The sequence below is a fragment of the Melanotaenia boesemani genome, chromosome 3, assembly GCF_017639745.1.
Source record: "Melanotaenia boesemani isolate fMelBoe1 chromosome 3, fMelBoe1.pri, whole genome shotgun sequence".
Lineage (NCBI taxonomy): Eukaryota > Metazoa > Chordata > Actinopteri > Atheriniformes > Melanotaeniidae > Melanotaenia > Melanotaenia boesemani.
In genome coordinates, this window is record NC_055684.1 from 22,979,024 (window position 1) to 23,000,371 (window position 21,348).

Sequence of the window (21,348 nt, forward strand, 5' to 3'; positions counted from 1 at the left end):
GGACATCAATTAGGTCTCTGCAACATCTTGATTCTCCTTTTCAGCCACTCTAATACAGGTTTGCGGCTGTGTTTGGGATAAATGTCTTGTTGCATGAGCTAATGTGGCCAAGCTTTAGTTGCCAGACAGATATTACTTTGATATACAGATGGCTGCAAGGTACCAGGCCTTGGGTGTTAGTACTGTAGATGTACAGTCATTTGGAAAACCTAAACTGTGCTGTCTTGCTCTTAGTCCTTGCAACCTTTCCAAACAAGTCATACTTATTAATTTTTTTGTTGCTGTACTGACATGAACTTCAACATTTAGCATGCTACCCGAGGCCTGCAGAGTCTGAGATGTAGCATTTGTGTTTTTGCAATTTCTCTTAAGAGCTACAGTCAGACCTTCGCTTTAACGTCTTAAATGTTATCCAGTTGTGAATAACCTTTTTCACTGTAGAATGGACTCAACATTATTTGGAAACATGTTTATAACCCTTCCCAGATTAATGGGCAGCCACATTTTTTTCTCTATCTTCATAGCTGCATTTCCTCTTGACATCAACACAAACCTGAAAGCTCCGTACTGGAGCCATAACACACACCTGCTGATGATCAGTTTATTAAGTGTGTTTGTTTGGCATTACCTGGCTGCAACTTACCCTCTTTATTCCTGTGGAAGCTATAAGGGAAGGATTTGTTTTTCACACACTGCTTTCACTTTGTGGATAAATTTTTAATCAAATACATAATGACGACCTACATGTCATGTGTTGTTCCTCTGAAGTTGCATTTGTAAATATTAAATGAATACACTTGTCAAGCCCAATCAGTATAAACAGGCTGCAGAGGCTACAAAAGACAGCTGACCATTTAACACTAACCTTTTTGAAAGAAGGATTTTTTTTCCTGAACTGTTTTGCTAGACTGCATTAACTCAACTATGCCTAAAAACCATGTTTGATGCGAACTAAAGATGAGGGTCTGACAGGCCTGAGAATGAACCAAACACTAATACAGCTGTTTCCTTTTGTTTAAGCAAAAAGAATTTGGTTTATGTAGAAACAAGCAATGTTTTGCAACTGGATATTTCCCTCTTCTTCAAAGGCGTTAAAGCTAAAATAAAAGGTTAACACCCACCACTTTGCACAAACTGACACCTTTTGAAGATGTTTGCAGGTGTTGCTGATGGAGATCAAATGAAACCTGGATGACAACCATGTCGGGGTTCAGTGTCTTTCACTACACGACATTAATGCGGTGTGTCGGATTATCTTTTTTTTTTTTTTTTCCTAATTTTCTTTTTCTATTATATAAACCAGAAGAGAGTCAACGCAAAACAAATGAATCAATGAACAAACAAATGTGGAGAAAATAAAATAAAAAAAACTAAGCAACAGATGAAAGGCCTCTGTCCAGGCCTGATGTCCCTCCCCTTCCCAGCCGGTGGCAGAAGGGGTGAGCTAGCCCGGACGATGTGGGACAGACCCGTCCAACTGTACAGCGCAGTGAAACATAACTTACATTTTAGCTCATTTTTACATGTACAGTCGTGATCAAGGCACAGGGATCTTTTACAAGTTATTTTTTCTTCAATAAAGTTGTACAAAATAATACATTTTACAGTCTGTACAAGAATAATAGTCCAGCAGTAAAATAAAGAGACATACTTAAAGCCGAGGAGGTGGGGATGGGACAGGTGAGAGAACAAGATCAAAGGTTAGGAGAGAGGAAGGAGAGGGGGATTGTTGTGTGTACAAGGAGGGAACTAATGAGGGCTGGAGCAAGCATATGTATGTTTTGTTTCTGTGTGTGTGTGTGTGTGTGCTCCCATTCAAAATGTTGCATCCAGTCTCTGCAAGTCTTTAACTTCATGCTTTCCTTTTTTTTCCTCCTTTTTAACTAAAACCTTTTTATTTTCCACATGTCGAATAGTTATTAAATAGCAGCAAGAGCAAGGATGTATAGTTATGTGTGTGTACTTGCACGGTGAGGACAGAAATCTGACTGAAAACCAATTTGTGGGGCTCTCCCTGTTAAATCAGGATGGAATTTTTGTCCCCATGGGTACAAAGTGAATTTTAAGGGTTAAGAATTGGATGTAGGATCAGGATTAGATTTAGGGTTCGAGTTTGGCATTCAATTGTGATGGCTAAGGTTAGGGTAAAAGGCTAAGGCAGGGCATAGGCAACTCTGGTCCTCAAGAACCACAGTCCTGCAAGCTTTAAATCTTTTAATGTTTCAAAGCACCCAATCCAAATCAATGAGTCACTGAGCAGAACCTGATAAGCTGTCTGACTCATTTCATTCTTTCATTGCTCTTAAGGACTGGTGTTTCCTACCCCTGGACTAGGGAATGCATTGTGTCAACATAGAGTCCCCATGGTCAATAGAAACCAAACCTGTGTGAGTGAGTGTGTAAGATAAATTTAAATGGTGGACAAAGGCAGATCTCACACACAGTGCACATCAACACACAATAAGGGATAAAAACTAACAAAAACTTAAAACTTGAGTTGTGTTATTACATGAATATATAATATTTATAATTATATATATATATATATATATATATATATATATATATATATATATATATATATGTATATATATATATATATATATATATATATGTATATATATATATATATATATATATATATATATATATATATATATATATATATATATATATGTATATATATATATATATAGAGCTTGGATTTTTTGCACTGCATGGAGTTCACTGGTATGCATGGATCTATGCATCTTATGGTATTTTTTTTTTGTATTTTCTTTGTTTTCTGCCATCTTTCCCCGACTCTACCATGAAGAGCAGGTCATGTGAGCTGTGCGGCTTTATCTCCAAGTCATGCTCTTGTCTGCAGGCCACCATTACTCAATGAGTCTGTAAGTCCTTCCCCAGGCCTGAAAAAGCTGACAGCCCTCCTCTGTATCAGTTTGCCACCCTCTCTGTCCATTGTTCTTTTCTTCTCTTCCTCTTCAGCACGGGGTGAATAAATTCCTTTTTCTCATAAAGCATCATTATTATTCGATTCTCTCTGTGGCTTGGTTTTTTTAAAACGATAGTGTGTTTGGTTGCACTATGAAACCTTATGCAAATGTCTAAATGTCTTATTCTTTAGTGTGTGTGTCTGTGTACCAGTGAGTTTGTGTTCATATATCTGAGAGAGAAATTCAACAGGAGAGATCACCCACACTGAGGGTTTCCAGTCTTGACCCTCTTTCCTGGGTCAAACTGTCAGTCCAGGCTGACAGTCGATGAAACTGCTGTGGGTAAAACTGTTCCTTCTTTTTTTTTTATTTAAGTTTTGAAGAAAGAAAAAGTTTTCTCACTGTTCCGTTTTTCTGAACTTGTATTACTGGGAGAAGTCGTATGAGGGTGGAGAGGATGGCAGGCGCTCAGCCACTTGCTTCAAAGTTAGGTGAAGATGGTAGACGTGAATGGGTGATTGGCTAACTGGTCATGGTGGTGGTGGGGAGTTGCTAGGTAGGTTGGTAGGTAGATACGTAGACCTGATGCCACAACATATCACAAGAGCTCGTACTGCCGTAGGTGCATCCTCTGTATGATGTCCCGACAGTCATTGAAGACGCGGCGGATGTTTTCTGTGTCGACAGCGCAGGTGAAGTGGGGGTAACAGTAATGTCGTCCATCACCGCTGGCTGTGCTGATCCTCTGTAAGAGACACACAAAGACAAGTAAGTGTTGATGACACTTGTCTCATGAGCCTAATGGCTAATGATCATTTTAACTTGTCTAACATTATAAATTCTATTAAAGAGAATGGTGTTTTAACAGTGTCTTTTACCTATCTATAAAAATGAATGGCTAGTAAAAGTAGTTACTTGACACAACTCCACTTCTGAGTAGATTTAATTTAATTTAACGGGTCAAATTCAAACAGGTGAGTTTAGTACACACCAGAAACTCATCCCGTATAAAGTACTTTGCCCTGGTAACCCGGGGATCTTCACCTGGCTCTGGTATTGCTGTTAGATAAGAAGAAATCTGGTCAACTTTACACAGAAAGACAATACAGTATAACTGTTTACCAGAACTGCCTTTTATTAAAATAAAATAAAAAAAAGCAGCCACAACACTAAATGTTAACTCAGATGTCAAATCATTCACGGATAGAAAGCACACAACAAGATACAGCATTATTTTTTTATGTTATAATAAAAAGATACAGATTCCTACTTTAAGTTTTCTTCCATGTCATTAAATTCACAGATGGGTCACTTCTCCTGAGCCAGACTTACCATCATCAGGTGTGGTGTACCGTGCAAACTCTGGGAAATACTCCTCGATTTTAGATTTCCCTGCCAAAACCTTTTCAGCAAGTAGGTCCTGTTTGTTCAGGAAGAGGATTACCGAAATGGTCCGTAGCCACCTGCAGATGGAAGTTAATGAGTTCAGTGCCTTTTGTTTTAGAGAATCCTTACATTTCAAGAGGCATCACATTATGATGGGCCTTGACTAAAGAAATGAGGGTACAATTTACTCTCTTGGGGGTCTTGTTTGGAAAGACTTGAGAATTTCAATTTTAACTCCTGTACTAACAAGAGAGACTGATGATAAATCATATGTCTAATGTTCTGTTTGATTTATTGATGAGGCCTCTAAAAGTTGGATTTTTAAAGGTTTGAAACTAAACAGCAGAAAATGGTGCAACGTACTCCAAAAACAGTTTCAACATTGCAAACTATAACTCGATCACAGAAATAGTGGTAAGCTAAATGTTATATGCAACAAGTTTTTGCTGTAGATGTAGATATCAAATAAAATAAATTTTCTTATCTAACATCAAAAGTGAATAATGCACTCTAAATGGTTTCTGTAACTCCCCATCTGTAAATAAAAAGCAAATAAAGTAATGTAAATATCAGTCTCTGACCTGTTGTTCCAAATGTTCTTGAAAAGATTGAGAGCTTCCTGTAGTCTGTTAGTTTGATTGTCTTCTCTGATCACCATGTTGTAGCTGCTACTCGCCACCACAAAGATGATAGCTGTCACATCTGTGTGACACACACCCACACACACACCAGTAAAGGATTAACAAACCAAATATTGAGAAAAACAAACATTTAAAAAAAAAAAGTCCAAATATAACTACAAAATTCAAATTTAATGATAAATAATACAATATCCTCTCATAAGAACAGTGAAGAAACAGCCAACCGTTAAAACACTGGATCCATTTTCGGCGTTCATCCCTCTGACCCCCGACATCGAACATGCTGTGAGACACAGGAAGTCAAAGATTCATTTAATAAAACCTTGACAGCTTGTCTGGTAAAGAGAAACAAGGGTGAGTTAAGGGCTCAGCATTTTACGATTACAGAACAGCCTTGATCATCTTTCGCAAATTCATCTTTGCATACTGGCAACATTGCCTGTTCATGTTATGAGTATGGCTTTAACCCAGTTAGGTGTGTAACTCACTGGAAATTGACTTTGTCTATTTGAAATCTTGTCTCAAAGATCCCAGATGTCAGTACTCTGCATCTCAAGAGGTCCTAGAAAAGAGAAAGAAAAGGAAGTTAAACAAGGGTAGAGAGAAAAGAAATTAAGAGATGATGATGACAATTTACCCTCTTTTGATCAAGTGTAGTGTAGCTGTAAGTGATGACATGAAACGAGGATTTCATAAAACACCACTTTAAGTCACGTTGCAGAAGTCAGTGTGATAAAAGGTCATCATTCATTCAAGTTGGACCTTGAGCAAACGTCTGCACTTTTCAGACTGTTAATTTCCTCTACAGCAGGCAAAAAACACTGACTGCATCGACTGTATGTATTTCATGCCACCATGTGACACAAGAAAGGTTTCAGTAAACCACTGTAGTGATTCCAAATGTCTGTGACACTCTGCAGGAGGGATGGAAACTATTTCCCAAGCAATACTTCCATAACTAGTGCCATGATGACAGTGGTGTCTGGTCTAACATGTCCCGCAGGTGTTTAAATCAAGTAGACATTCAGTGAGTTTCAAGGTCATAGGGTTAATAGTTCAGGTTTTTACTTTGTCACTAGTATGTGTTTACCATACCGTTCATCCTTGGTCTCTAGATTGAAAATGCTTTTAATTTCTACTCCATGTTTTTAACTGGCATATCCAGTAAATGATGACTGCTTCCAAAACTGGTTCAGCAGCATTTGCACAGTCATTTTACCTCTGCTGCTTGACAAGTGAAGGTAAACATCATTATAAAAATGGAACCTTATCTAACCAATCCATTGACAAATTAAAAAAAGGACACCAAAACTAGCTATCGAGAGGCAGAGAAGGATGGGTCATGCAATGACCTCGCAATCCTCTGAATAAAAATAGACTTTTTTTGTACTACCAACTAGTGTGATGTACAAAAGGAAGGATACAGAAGTACTAAACCAATGAATGGTCCTATTCTGAGTAAGTAGTTACACAACACAGCTTCTTTAGTTTTAAACCAATGGTAAGTGATTGTGTTATATCTTGTATTTTTACAGCTTGTGCACTTGAAATATGCCCTTTGAGTTACAGCCAGTTTGCACTTTACTTTTTGTCTGTACTTTATTAAATATGTGCTGTCGTAGTTATCTGAGATCTGCAGAGGGACATCACATTTACATTTTGTATTTTTTACCTACATTTTCATTGTAAGCCCAGTGTGTTACTAATAAACATTAATCGAAAGCCAAAAAAGTCATGACAGTCATCCAATGTGTGCATGACACCAAAACCCTGAAAACTGAGGCTTTTTCCTGGAATCCTCCATCATTCATCTTATTTTATTTTCCATCTCATCTTATTTACAGGGTGCTGTTTTCACTTGTGGAGTTCTCAAAAAAAAAAAAAAAAAAAAAGCCAGTGTTTGTCATTTTTGTTAAACTATCATCACATGTTGACTGTGTGTTAAAAGTCTTACCTGATCGGTGGGTGTGTAGTCATGCTGCCTGACCACATCAATCCTGTCCAAGAAGCTGCAAAAAGAACAGAAAAGGATCAAATCTCAGCTGCTGTTACTAGGATGTCAGAATAAAACAATAACACAATCACCCTTATCCCGTAATAACATGTAAAATGTGTCCCTTCAACTTCCTGCTTTCAGTAACATAAGGGTTAATGATCTACATTCAACAACTAGGAATACAACTTTAAGGCCTTGCATTTTAACTTATATAATATAAAAATGTCTGAGCATGTAGGTTTAAAAGAATAATAAAAAAAAACAGTGCACAGCAAGTAGTGAAAGCCTAAGAAAGATGGAGGACAGCAGTTCCTGAATGGTCACAAGGGGGCATGTATTTTCATTCACAGTGAAATCAGAAGCAGCCAGTCTGAGTCACCAGCAGCCGTTTGCTCTGTCAGACCAGAGAAGCCTCGTCAATGGAGCTGCTGTAGTAGTACTTGCACAGGAGGTGATGTGTGTATGTGTGTGTGTGTACATGTGGCTGTGTGTGTACGCGTGGGTGGGTATGCAGGCCCACAGAGCGTTCAGATTTGCCGAGTGCCCACCCAAAGGCATGTTGATTGTTCTGCTGAACCTACTGATAGTGCTGCTTTTTTTCCCATGGTGTATGAGTCTCCTTTGTGTTTTTTAAGATGACTGTTGCAGTGATCTGCTAAAGGTTTCTGCTGCACCTAGTTGGGACTTAAAGAGGGAATGAGGGATGACCACAGACACATGGCTGAACGGACGTCAGTTCTAACACACTGGGAGGAAGTTGGTGATCATCTTTAAGCAGCACTGGCAACTATTCAAGTGCCAGTGGTCTGAATCGATCAACACAACAATTCTTTATTTGGATGGTGAAAAAGCAAAGCCCACACCAAAAAGGGGTTATTTAGTCCCACACAGCACATTGTTCCTGAACTGCCTTAAATGCCTCGTTTGTAGTCCAGGCATTTTCTTCCCCCTCAACGATCAGCATCGCCATGTAACACGTTAACATCGTGTTTGTCTGTTTGCTAGTTTGGCACGCCAATCTGTTGACCAACAAGAGCAGATTGAGCCATATAGGAGGAGGGGATTTTAAAGACACAGATGCAAACAAAGCATAGTTAGAAACAATCAATGTGTATTTTTAACATTTGAGTATGAAAGAGTATTGTAGTTTATCTCCAAATACAAAGTATGTTTGTGTTAATGAGTTAATAATATTACCCCTTTAAATAACAACTGCTGCAAGCAGGTAATAGTCAGCATATACTAAATAATATCATTTTAAACTAATACCTCTTTAAGCCTTTAAAATTTGTTAAAACAACAACAAAAAAATGTTGTGCCTCTCAAAACAGGTAGATACATGAAGCTGCTAACAAAAGAATAAGAAGCTTCATATCCATGGAAGTTCAGCTTAAAGAGAAAATAGAAGATGTGTTTATTTAAAACGTTGGGATGGTCTGTTTTAAACTGGTTACTTTATGAAAAAGGCTGCAAACACAGACAGATGTACTTATTTCCCACCCAGTTTGGTTCTCAGCCCGCTTGGCTGTCTGCTCTGACTGACCGTCTGCCCTCTGTTCTTTTAACAAAAAAGGCAGGATGCCTGTTTGTTGCTGCCTCTCGGTGAACAGGTATGTAGCCCCCTCTGAGATAACAGGAATGTGGCAGGCAGGGGTGAAATGTGACAGGAGGGCTGCAGGTAACACACTGAGAAAGGCAGGGGGGGCTGGGATTACGGAAGCTAGGGAGCTGGATACAGCAATGGGCCGACAATAAGAGTCAGGAAAAGGACAGTGTATGCAAGAGACTTACAAAGAAACAGAGGAAGGCAAAAAGGAGAGAAAAAAAGGAAAAAAAAAGTTGTCAATGTGTATTTCTCCACACAAATGAACATTGACACAGACATTCATTTTAAACACACACAGAGGCTATTAAGCAGCCAGCCGGTTAGGTACCATCGGCTCTCTGCAGGGGCCAAGTGGCTCAGCTGTTCCCACACCACAGTGCCTCTGCTGTGCCAGCACACCCACAGCCCTCTGTGGAGAACTGTTCAGAGCCAAGCTGCCTCACATCCACCGCTTACACCCTGCGAGTCTCTAACTTCGCCCTCCCATAGCATTCCCCTACTGAGCTCCCAAAAACATAAATAATCTGGATGTGGCAGAACCTGAAAGCTGCAGCTATAATGATGACAGAGGTAACATGGCTGCCGCCGACATCTGCTGAGGCCAAACTCGTGTTTATCTACAGCTCTGGTCTGAGGCGTCGTCACACCCAGCACAAACACACTGCTCAATTTTTAGCAGTTCTCCCTATTAATAGGAGAAGTGCCAATAATAACCATGCCTAGTAAGTTGAACTAAATAATAATGGCTGCCCCCATAACAGAGAGGTCTGCGGTATTATGTATAACCTGCCAGGGTTATTCTAGGCTAGCAGACAGGCTGGCTTGAACTGTGGAAATACACACAGGACACTTGTCTAGTGATCCAAAATAGCCCAATATTTATATATTTACAAGAAAAGATAAAGTGCATCTTTTTTAAATGTTTTCTTATTTGCTAGTACAACAGTTGGATTGTATTTGTGAATTCTGGAAAAACTACATATAGTAAATACTAAATAATTATATATTCTATTTATATTATTTTAAATGTTCTTTCTACCATTTTCTTTATTTGGCTTTTTGTTTTATTTATATTTATATTTTACAAAAACAAAAATGACAACAGATTATTATACAACTGAGAATTTAAAATATTTAATTTTAACTAAAAAGAATAAAATATGTAGAATTTTTTCATTTAAGAGAATGAAACAGCTGCAACTCATCCAGAACGCCACTGCTAGAGTTCTAACTGGGACTAAGAGATCTGAACACATTACAACAGTTTTAAAATCTCTTTGTAAAATCTTTACACATGGTAAAACCCTCTACAAATCCCAGAAAGAGTTAGGCCAGAATACATCTGTGATATGTACAGAGTATAAACACAGTAAGGCTCTTAGATCCAAGGACTCAGGTCAGCTGGTCGAGACCACACTAAACATGGAGAAGCAGCATTTAGCTGTTAGGCTACAAACTGCCAGTGGAGATTAAACTAAATGTAGACACTTTTAAATCCAGGTTACAAATATTTCCTTTCTCATCTGCCTTGTATCTTATAATTAACTCTTGACTCCTGTTTGCTTTTAATTATTTAAACATAGTTTTTTAAAATGACATATTTTAGTACGATTTGCACACCCTTTTAAATATGATTATGATTATTTAATTATGACTGATTTTAATCACGATTAACATGATTTTTATAGTTTCACTGTTAGTATTATTTTATATTTATGTAAGCCCATTGAATTGCTTTCATGTATGAAATGTGCTCTATATATATATATATATATATATGAATTGTCTTGCTTTAAAAAAAACAACATAATTAATCAATTATCTTACTAACTGTTACCTTACTAAGAGTTGATTAGGCTCCTCTGAGTTACACAACGTATCAGACCTAAACTTGTATGGCTAGACAGGAAATTTTAATTTACTTTGATTAAAAACATTTTAAAAATAAATAGCTGCCTTTAGTTTTATAGGGGAGATTTAATTGTTTTCATTTATAGTGTCATTATTTATTAGACTATATTTAAACTGTTTTCACATGTCTCTCTTTTAATAAACAGCCAGAAAATATTACAAAATAAAACTTTAACTGTGAAGACAAATCCAACAATAAATTTTTAAGTGTGTTTTTTTATTAGTAAATGAAACTCAGGGGTTATGAATAAATGTGATAGAAATATAAAACATCTGGAAAACTTTGCTGTGTATCCAAACGGCTTCGCTGTACGGCTGTGTGACACACAGGCTGACACACACATTCAAGTTAGCGAGCAGGATTGTGTTCCTAAAAAGCTCCTCTTTCCACATCTGCTCACATCTAGTTACATCTGCAGGGTTTTTAAAAACTGAACAATTAAAAAGTCCTTGTTGCTGAGTAATGAGTAATTTATATTTTTACTTGTTAAATGAGCGAAGTTTCTGAATAATCTTTTAAAGTTTTATCCCCATCCAACAGGGTAACTCTTTTCTGTTTTATAGTAATTTATTTTAATGTTGTAATTATTTTTGTGCAAAGAAAGAAACTTTTTTAACAATGTAGGTCATTTTTTAAAAATCAAATTAACAGCCCAGCTGAAGAAGTTGTATGATGACCATAAAAAGCATAAAGTAAAAATGTCATTTAAATAAAGTTAAGCACAAAACGAGTATGTTAATTGTAGGATTTCATATTTTACAAACTACTACTATCAAACCAATTTTCCCTTTGTATTTTAAACAAACAAACAAATAAATAAATGTAATACGACTCCTTATAATGGTGACTATACATGAACTTTACATAATAAAAAAAGCAGAAAATCTGTTGGGAATTAAAATTAATCATCAAACTAAACTTCAAATTCCACTTGTCACAGCTGTGAAAAGGAGAAAAATGTCTGAATTAGTCAATTTAGGACACTGAAATCAATCTCTGCACGAGAAAAAAGTGCAGTTTCACAAGAGTCCAGTCAGAAAATGATCTTGCTGCTTCCTCATGGGGGGGGGGCTTTGCTGCATCTTTCTACGTTGAAACTTCAGCCTGCGAGTCGACCAAACCAAAGGCTTCACCAGCCGGTCCTTATTTAAACACACACAGACACCACATCCAGAGAGAGACATAGAAAGAGGAGGAAGGAAAAGAGAGAGAAGGCTGTGTCTGACATTACAGCGCTGCTCCAAAAATAGCTCCCTGGCGCCCTGGCCTCCAGCTTGGTTGTCATGGTGACAGAACCACAGGTGCTATAAATAGACAATCGGCTCCAAATCTTGTGCTACTGGAGAGGGGCCAGAAAGAGGGAGAGACAGACAGAGAGAAAGGAGAAGAAGGAAGAATGATGAGAAAGAAGGGAAAGAAAGAGTGTTAAATGAGGGGGAGCGAAACACAGCGGCAACACAGAGAGCAATGCAGGGAATGGAGTGGGTTAGAGATAGCAGAGAAAAGAGAGCAAGACAAACAAGAAACCAAAACTATAACAAAAACAGAACAATTATCCTATTATAACTGTAAGAATTGACAAACGAAAGGTGGGAGGTAGGGTGGAGGAAAAAGGTAAGGAAAAAGAAAAATGCCAAGAAGGAGAAATGAGTTTTAGAAAAAAAAAGAGCACAAATGTAAAAATGCAATACACGAAAAAATAAACTTAAAGGAATTAAGAGAAAACTGCAGACATATAGAAAATGACGCAAAAAGAAAAACACTTTGGCAGCGTCACAAAAACTAGTCAACAGAAAATATGGGACATAAATAAAAATGAAGGACACAAAGTGGGGTAAAGAAAAAATGAATAAATCTATAAAAAAAAAATTCAAAACCAAAATCCAAGCAAAATTACTAAAATAACCAAAAAGGACAAATGAAAAATTAAAAGAACAAAAAAAAGGGAAGAAACATTAAAGAAACAAAAAAAGTGGAAGAATAAAATAAGGATAGATTATAAAGAAAAAAAGGAGGTCAGACGGACTAAACCCAGGTCACAGACGTAGTGACTGAACACTGGAAGCAGCACGATCACTGAAAACACGCCGTTCAGAAGCTAAATTTCTGCTTCATCTCCACTTTAAAATGAACCTGACAACAACACAGCCGCACCAACATACACAGCTGCTGCTTACACCTGCATATGTAACATCTAAACTAATTCACAACAGCGCACTAAGTTTGTCTTCGTTCCTCAGCCATCCCTCACATGTTGTCCCCTCACTCCCTCCTTCCTCACGATGAGTCAGAGACTCGATCCCAGCCATTTTCTGTCCCTGCAGAAACACCACCATACATTTGCAGAGGGGGGGAGACAGGACTAGGTGGGGAGGTAATTCAGGGGGACTCTAGGGGCACATGAAGACACATTCCCGCTAAGACAAGAGTTCAAAGAATCAACAGATAATAAACACAGCAGGAACACTCGCTGGTATCCCAGCCAAACGTATCCACATGTCCAGGCACGTTCCTCCCCTCACTTTCTCATGTTTCTTAGTTTTCTCTAAACATCTGGCTGAAGAATTTAACCACATTTATTCACCTCAAAATACAGTATTTAAACGAACTGAATCAAATATAATTTGATTAAGGTTATGGGAGGTTATACTGAACAAATAACTAATGTTTCCAGTCTGCTTTGTTTAATTGCTTATTAATATTTTTATATATTATTGGAAAAAAATGACACTGGAAAGACATTATTTCTCGTTCTAAATAAATGGGAAGGTGTGTCCAAGCTTTTGACTCATATATTCCTTTTTTTCTACAACATATTGATATCTAAAAATCAACAAGTATATGTTAACATAGGCAAAGGAAAAATACCCAAATAAGCTTTAATCTTTAAAAAATGTGCAAACTAAAGATCTTCAAATTATTTTTAATTGTGAACCATAATCACAGTAAGTAAATGGACAAATTAGCAATTTGATACCTTGGTTTCCTGTCTGACACCATCCTGTATAATACTTTTCAATCAATCCAAACTTAAGTGGATAATCTACTTTTTTTCTCCTGCTGATCATTTCTTCACTGTACATGTGTTGCATGCCAGCGATAAGGAGAGTCAGTGTGCTGCTCATCAGCAGCAGTGATCTTAGGTTGAGTCTATTTCTTTTTTTTATTTAATTCTGTGTATCCCAGAATCTTTACAAAGTAAATTAAGTTTCACTAGATTTTCTCATACATGAATCATAAAAAAAAGCTTGTTCTTTATAGTATTATACTATAAAAATCTTGAAAAAACTGCATTATGACATGTTGAGTTCATTTGCCATCCTATCATACTGCAGTTATGATGCCCAACATATCACAGGTAGCATTTTACATTACTTAAATTTAAGAATGTAACTATGATTTTGTGTCATTATCTTATCATCAGCTTACTAAAAATGTCATATTTCACACATCTCTTATTAAGAATAACATATTGTAAAAAAAAATGCTGAAACGAGGATTGAAATAATAAAACTGACTGTTTAAATTTTAGGCTTCCTAAACAAAAATTGTAGAGCAAGATGTCATTAAAAAGGTAAATAATTTTAATAATGTCTTGTTTAACCAAACTGTTTTAATGCAGGTAAACTTAGGTGATTATACAGGCATGGTGACGATTTTTCATCTTTATCTGCCATAAAAGCATATTGTTTAATAAGCATCAAGAATATGACTATCTTCATATGATCAGCAGTCTCATAAAGATGTAGCACAAGGCTAAAGTGACTCTAACAGTGCAGCACAAACAGGCTGCTTTTGTACAGCTTTGTTCACTGTTTCCAAATATAAAATCGTCTGCGACTGGTCAGCAGTGTCTCATGATTGGCTTGTTTTTCACAAGCTCCTTTAGCCCATGTGTTTGCATTTATTTTCTTTGTACCACATTCCACCCACAAATGTCCTTTCTCCTCTCATTTAAAGGAATAGCTTCAAATTTAGAGAAAAAAAAAAGTGCTGGTTTAGAGATGGACGAGAAGATCAATGCCGCAGCACGACAAACATGAAGCCGGTTCGCTTAGACTGGGAAAAAAAAGAGGGAGCAGCTCTGTCCAAAGTTAACAAAAAAAAAAAAAAGATCAGATCATCAAACTCACCAGCTAACACTTAACAGTCTTGTTTAATTTTGACACACACAAAAAAAACAAAACAAAACAAAGAAACCTGTAAAAACAGCACGTTGTGGCTTTATGGGAGGTTATGTCTTAATTAGATTCTCGTTCAGAGTTGCCACTTCTAGTCTAACAGTGAAGGTAAGACTGAAGGAATACAGAACTAGTAACACTTTTTTTATTAAACATGATAAAAAAACTATTAACAATTTTAAAAATCATACACACTTGTGATCCAGGTTAGAGTTGCTTTTATGCTATTCACACTTAAGTGGAACTCAATGTCTTTTTTTATTTCATGAAAATGATTAATAAACTAATAATACATGTCTGAAGATGCAATGTACACGTTTTTAAGCTTTTGTTTATACTGTGTGAATATTCTATTTTGAAGATTTTTTTCATAAATAACAAAACTTCACAAATAGGTCTGGTTTTCTGAGACAAAAGAAAGTCTTCGCTCCAGTTCTGTCAGGTTTTTTGGACCATCAATGTGAACTGCCTACAGTGATAGCAACTGAACTCAGCGCATCCTGATGAAATCAAGGACAACAACCTCCTCAATAACCACATCCATAAAAAGCATCAGGAAGTGTTACAAAAAAACAACAACAAAAACATCTCAAAGGAGCATGACGAAGCAAAAAAAAGGCAGCCAGGGAAACTTCGGTGACTTGCCCTTCATCACATAGTGACAATAAAGCATCACCACCCCGTCAACTTCTTCTTCCCTTTTTTTAAATTTTTAATCATGGCATGAATTGGATGATGTAATTCACTCTTTTGAAAAAGGGGAAATGCAGGGAGAATGTGTGTGGTGGGCCTGACTTACCCCGCACTGATCCGGGGTTGACATTTTCATTTAATGCTAACAACCTTCATCAATAATGCTGAAGTTGTCTCTCTCCTAACACACTTGCTCATTCTTTCTCCTTCTGCAGCCTGCCTGGGTTAAAAATAGCTCTCCCCTCTCCTTTTCGCTGCTTCTCCGTTTACATAAGCACACAGAGGGGGGAGGGGAGCACTTCCGGTCTGGCCACCCAGCCCAGCATCTGATCCATAACACTGGGGCTGCTGGGTGTGGAGGAGAGGAGAGGAGAGGTTCCACAAAGCAGGGGAAGCCTCTCTGTCTCTATTTCAATCTCTCTTTAATCATATCTCTTTTTCAGTCCTTTTGTCTTTGTAGTTGACTTCAACTCTCTCTACAATCATACATTTCTCCCAAAAGATTTTCATCATCAATACCACACAAACAACACCTTTTATGCCTTACATGCAATACTCCCACAATGACATGCACTTACCAAAAGTATGTGGTGTGAAACTAACCAAATTCACTTTGGTACCACAATTCTGAGATGCTTTTATCTTCACGTATTTATATTTTATGCCACTTCATACCTATAAAACATCTCAGGGAAATATTTCAAATCTACTAACACATACTTTGCTGGAATTATTAGATAAAAATGTTACATATACATTTGTTTTTCATCTGATAAAAAATAAAAAACACAAGACTAATATTTCACAAAATAATAAAGAAAAGAAAAGGAAGGACTAGACCAAGGTCAAATTTTGTCTGTGCAACAAAACTTTTTCTTTCCAATCATCTCAATCATTTCATTGACCTTCATCATAAGCTTTCAGTCTGGAGGAGGACCCCACCTACACACCAACACACCTGATCCAAATGAATGGAGGCCCTCAACAGGTTGCCATCAGGTTTGATACGAGCTTGTTAACAAACCATTCATTTCAGAGAAACATCCTAAACATGCAGATCGGTGGGTCCAAAGAACCAGGACTGAGAAAAGCTAGATTAACCGAGTATCACATCAGGGCCACATCACACACACACACAAGATACAAAACTTGTACATGTGTTGGCTGACCACTTCATCACGGGGCATGAAACTAATTCCAGATTCGGGAGCCTTGGACATTTTTGCTGGGAGTTAGAACTGACTTCATCAAAGAACAACAAATCGCTGTCCATGTTTGTCAGTTCATCTAAATTATGTGGAAACTATAATTTATTTTGTAGTAAGGAGAAAAATGCAGAAACTGGCATTTTAGCGTCACCTCAGCTTGCCAGGTACCCCAGCTGTGGTGATAAATGAAGAAAAAATAAGTACCATATATTATCCACATTTAAGTTAAGAAATAAGTAAATAAATAAAAAGTAAACAAGTGTCAGGCTTTATTTAACCTCCCAAGATTTCGCTGCAAATTTCTGTAATTTTTGCGATTATGTGGCAGCTTTTGTTTAAAGTGTTTTTTTATGGAGTTTTTTTCTTGCAGAAGCACTTGAAATATATGTCAAATATTAAAAATTATTTGTTATCATATTATATTAATTAACTGAAATTCTAATTTTGATATTCCAACATCCACTAACAAAAAAAAAAGGCACACTGGGAAATTATTTAACTATTCAGCAGAACACACTTGAAGCTGCAAACCAATTCATCAAACAACAAACACACAAACAAAAAAATTCTCATTGTTTCAAACATTTCACTGGCTCCTACAAATGGTTCCTGTAGCGAAGCTGAGTTATACTATGCAGCACCACTATATTAAAGATGCACTATAAAAACCAGTGGTAGTTTTGGTACAGAGTTGTGCAGATAAACATGTGGAAATAGAAGCTAAACTTATCACAGTGTTTGAGACAATAAAATTCTGAAATGCAACACATTCAAGAGGAAGTTGTCAACAACCACAACTAGACTTCATTTACAGCTACTAAATGGAAAATACAATTTATTCCCCAACACACTTGAAGGAAACCTCACAAAAGCTCAATGGACGGCAGAACAACCAGAAATAAAGCAACACAAAATCTTAAGGGATGTGTCAGTGGAAACTACACACTCACCAGTTTCTAAAATCTAGCATAAAATGATCAAAAGCAACATAAATTGTAACTTTGTCTAATTGTAAGAATGCTCCAGTTTATCCAGCCATGCCAGCCTATACAGATGATGAACTATAGTATTTAAAACATCCTACTGGACAGATTTACATTTATTGTAATTTATCCTGAGGAATGCTCAAGACAAATGAACGGAAACCCATCCAAACGTTGTTGAGTCATTTTAATCAAAGCCAAAAAAGTGAACCTCATTGGAGCGTTAAGGTGGCGGTCACTGAGATTCTACTACTGGTACTGGTTGTGAAAGTATGTGCAAAGTTTCATTTCAGTGCATCAGATAGCTGATTTAATATTTTAGCCAGTAACAAAAAAGGTGGACCAACCAACAGAATAATATTTTTAGTGTAAGAAACACAGATATCAGACATTTCTTTTAAACAGTAACACAGGTTTACCTTCTCTTCTGATGCCTACTTTAACTCAAACTAGCCAGGAGATACAACCATTTTTCACAGTGCACACTGAATGGCTTTTAATCAAATACACTACAAAGGATGCACTGGTGCGCTGTAATATTTTTAATAGCAAGTGTTTTCATGAGGATGAGTAAGAAAAGACAAAAAAAAAAAAGCAAAGACTTACTACTGTGCGCAGTCAATGAGTTGATATTCGTTGGACCTTTCCCAACAAGCCTGCACACCCTCGTCCTGCCAAAGGATCTTTGCATGGTCATAAAACTCCTGGAAAGACAAAGATGGGTCTGAATCAGCAACATGCCCCTTAAAAATAACCGTCAGGTCATTCTTATCTGTGTAAGGAAATTACAAAGATGTGTAAGGAGATATCGAGCTATCACAGCAAATTGATTTACATATCAATAAACAGAACATTCGTATCGACATAACTTGTAATTAGGTGTGGTAAAGTGAATGACAAGTTTACACACAAACGTTTCTTGGTTCAAGGCTCTCTCATGTTAGAATTTGTCATTTTTTTGTGGTCCTGTCACCATTTTGATTTTAGACTGTTGGTCAACCAAAATAAATTTTAAAAGTCCCACTGAGACATGATTACAGGCATGAAGAGAAAATCAAGAGTAGAGCAATTGATAAAGGGAAAAAAATCTGTTGTAGAGGATAATGGATAATTTCCTATTTTGAAAACACAGTTGCAGCAGGTTGGTGGTATCTTTGCATAGGCCTGAGAGTCTGCATTTCTCATCTGGATCTCAATGGGTAAAGGAGTATACGGACAGATGGCGGGAGGCAGCGATACTCCCTAGCTTAGTTTGGAGTTTAAGGTCGCCTCAGAGAGGAGCAGCAGATGAGCAGGCTCTGGCAGAGGCCGGAAACAGAACAGTTCACTGAGTTCATGAAGAAATGGGAGAGCTTTGTACTGACACAAGGCCTGGCTGTCACTACACAGCGGCATATCTCTACAATCTTCTGGTGGTCAGTCAAGCAAAAATAAGCCATTATGAGGCAGAGTTAATCTGTACACTCAGAAAAATGCTTAACTCAGCTGAGAACAAGCAGGATTTTGCTTGTTCAAGTGACATATAAGTATAATGAACAGGACATAAGGAAAACTAGAAGTTGTTTTGAGATGGTTGTGATACTCATAATCAGTGAGATTAAGTGCTGTCATTTATTTATTCACTGTAACTGCTATGGGCAACAAATTATTCATAAGTCACACATGGGGGTTTAAAATAGGAGATGAAATCAGTTTTGTAGAAATACCTCAAGTATGTCAGGCTACCTTTAAAAAATAACAAACCGAACTAGGTTTATGGATGATTTCAAAACAACACTGTTATCACAAAGTCTACTACAATGTTTCTACAACCAAAAGATGCATTCAACATTTAAATAGAGGATATTGTCTCGGGTCCTCTTGTCATAATTAAATTGTCACTACAGTTGTCTTTGTACACGGAGCTCTAGTAGATCAAATCATTGTCAAGAACCGGGTGGTGACAAAAGGACCCCCTGTTGGGTCTACTTATGTTTTAAGCATCTGTGCAAACAAACAGCACTTAAACACACGTCCAACTACAAGTTCCATGTACCATCTACTCCCGAGTTAGAGGTCATAACTCTACAGTGCAGAAGAGCGGCCGTACATTTAAGGTATTCAATGGGGTTCAGCTGGAGGACTGCTGAGCCACAGAACACAAATCAGTATCAGCGAATTATCACACTGTCATCATTCGCTCGGACAGTTTGGAGAGTAAAACAGGGAACAGTGCTGGCAATATTTGACCTGTTGTGGATAAAAGCAACAAAAAATAGAAAGTTGACACTATGTCAGATTGTTTAGACCCCATATTTTATTCTCGTTTGCTCTGAGATTGTCTTTTGTAAGCATCAAGCCTGAATTTTCACTTAGGAGGGTGTTTAAAACTGTATGATAAACCACAAAAAAATCACATCTCAGTCTATTTCTACCCTTAAAATCCACATGCTCAGCATATCTGTCCATTGCAAGCTTAAAAGAAAATTTATCATTATTTTCTAGATTAAAACATACTAAGTTGGCAGCAAGAAAACTGGAGGACAAGACCGTGTGTTATTACGTTGAAATCATTTAACACAAAATTAAAAAGAAAAAAAAAGAAAAAAAAATCTTAAAAACAAAATTCTGAGGCAGTAACAGAAATTGGATTTCATTGCTGTCCAGTATTCACATTATACAGTCTCTCCAGCCAACCCTTTGCAACCCGAACATATGCAGTGTTGTAAGCTGGGTCAACCTCACGCTGTTCCACTTTTATTTTTGAATTTAAAATAATAACGTTAAATATCATTAATGATATGCAAAAAGTGTGTGGTGTCTTTCTGCTATAGAAAAGTTTTATCTAAGTAGTTGTTCAGTTGTGGGTTTTCATCTGAAATAGGAAAGGCTGTAGCCATTCCTGAGAAGAGACATACTTCATGGTGTTGTGTTGAGTTCACCTATTATTACCTGCATTTATAGACTTAGGTTGCAGAGAAGCATTCAGAGAAATCTACCAGCTGACATTACAGAGCCACATCCCTTATAAAATCTGTTTGACAAATCTAACAATCCATTCAAACCCCCCCTGCATGTTAACTATAATCTCTGCTGTTATTGTACTATGTAGTTACTGAGTTTTGTCTGTGTACAAACATGTAATGATTGCACAAGCTACAAAATTGATTCATCTACTGTTCTCCCTAAACTTTCTGCCTATTTTACAATCAAATCATTCAATCCTAAAAACCTTTTTTTTTTTTTAAACACATTTTTTTCCTCTCAAGTGGAGGATTTTTACATTTCTTGTATGCTGTATGTATGGTTACGTTTTAGCTGCTGAGCTGACAGGAAGAAGGCCGAGGACATTTAACAGTCAGAATAGCCCAAAAAGAATAAAACAATCTGACTAAAGACCTCAAAGCTCTGTGCAGATAAAAGTTTGGAGCAACTTTTTCTTAACATTTCAAAAACAAAAACTCCTCCAGTTGAATAACAACTATGAGGATTATTGATTAGATGTAAAGCTCTAAATGAAATAAAAAAAAGTCATTTTTTGTGATTTTTTTCCCCTCTCCCTTTCTCCCTCCCCTGTTGAAGGCAGAGCCAACCAGTTCAACTGGTTTCCCGTTTGCCCTTAGGCCAGGCAGGAGGGAGCGGGAAGAAGAGGAGAAGTAGACAGTTGAGGAGGTGGAGTAGCTGCGCCGATCCAACAGTTTTCTAATCCACTCTCCGTCCTCAACAACAAACATTTATCAGAAGTGAGCCAAACTTTTTGGAAGCTATCTATAAATAACATCATACTGAAGAGAAAAAATAATAACAATAATAAAACAATACTAATG

General features: G+C 37.1%; 1 protein-coding gene across 1 annotated transcript in view; it reads right to left on the reverse strand.

Moving 5' to 3' along the window:
• Positions 1–2,698: 2,698 nt before the first annotated feature.
• The window catches only part of LOC121636239 (guanine nucleotide-binding protein G(s) subunit alpha-like), a 30,065-nt gene continuing 11,415 nt past the window's right edge, over positions 2,699–21,348 (reverse strand). Inside the window, exons 5-12 of the mRNA XM_041979581.1 lie at positions 18,149–18,246; positions 6,918–6,972; positions 5,452–5,525; positions 5,188–5,246; positions 4,904–5,024; positions 4,269–4,399; positions 3,928–3,995; positions 2,699–3,681 (exon numbers count right to left, since the gene is read on the reverse strand). Of these exons, the coding sequence (XP_041835515.1) occupies positions 3,535–3,681; positions 3,928–3,995; positions 4,269–4,399; positions 4,904–5,024; positions 5,188–5,246; positions 5,452–5,525; positions 6,918–6,972; positions 18,149–18,246 (753 nt within the window). The 3' untranslated portion in view covers positions 2,699–3,534. The remainder of the gene's footprint in view (positions 3,682–3,927; positions 3,996–4,268; positions 4,400–4,903; positions 5,025–5,187; positions 5,247–5,451; positions 5,526–6,917; positions 6,973–18,148; positions 18,247–21,348) is intronic.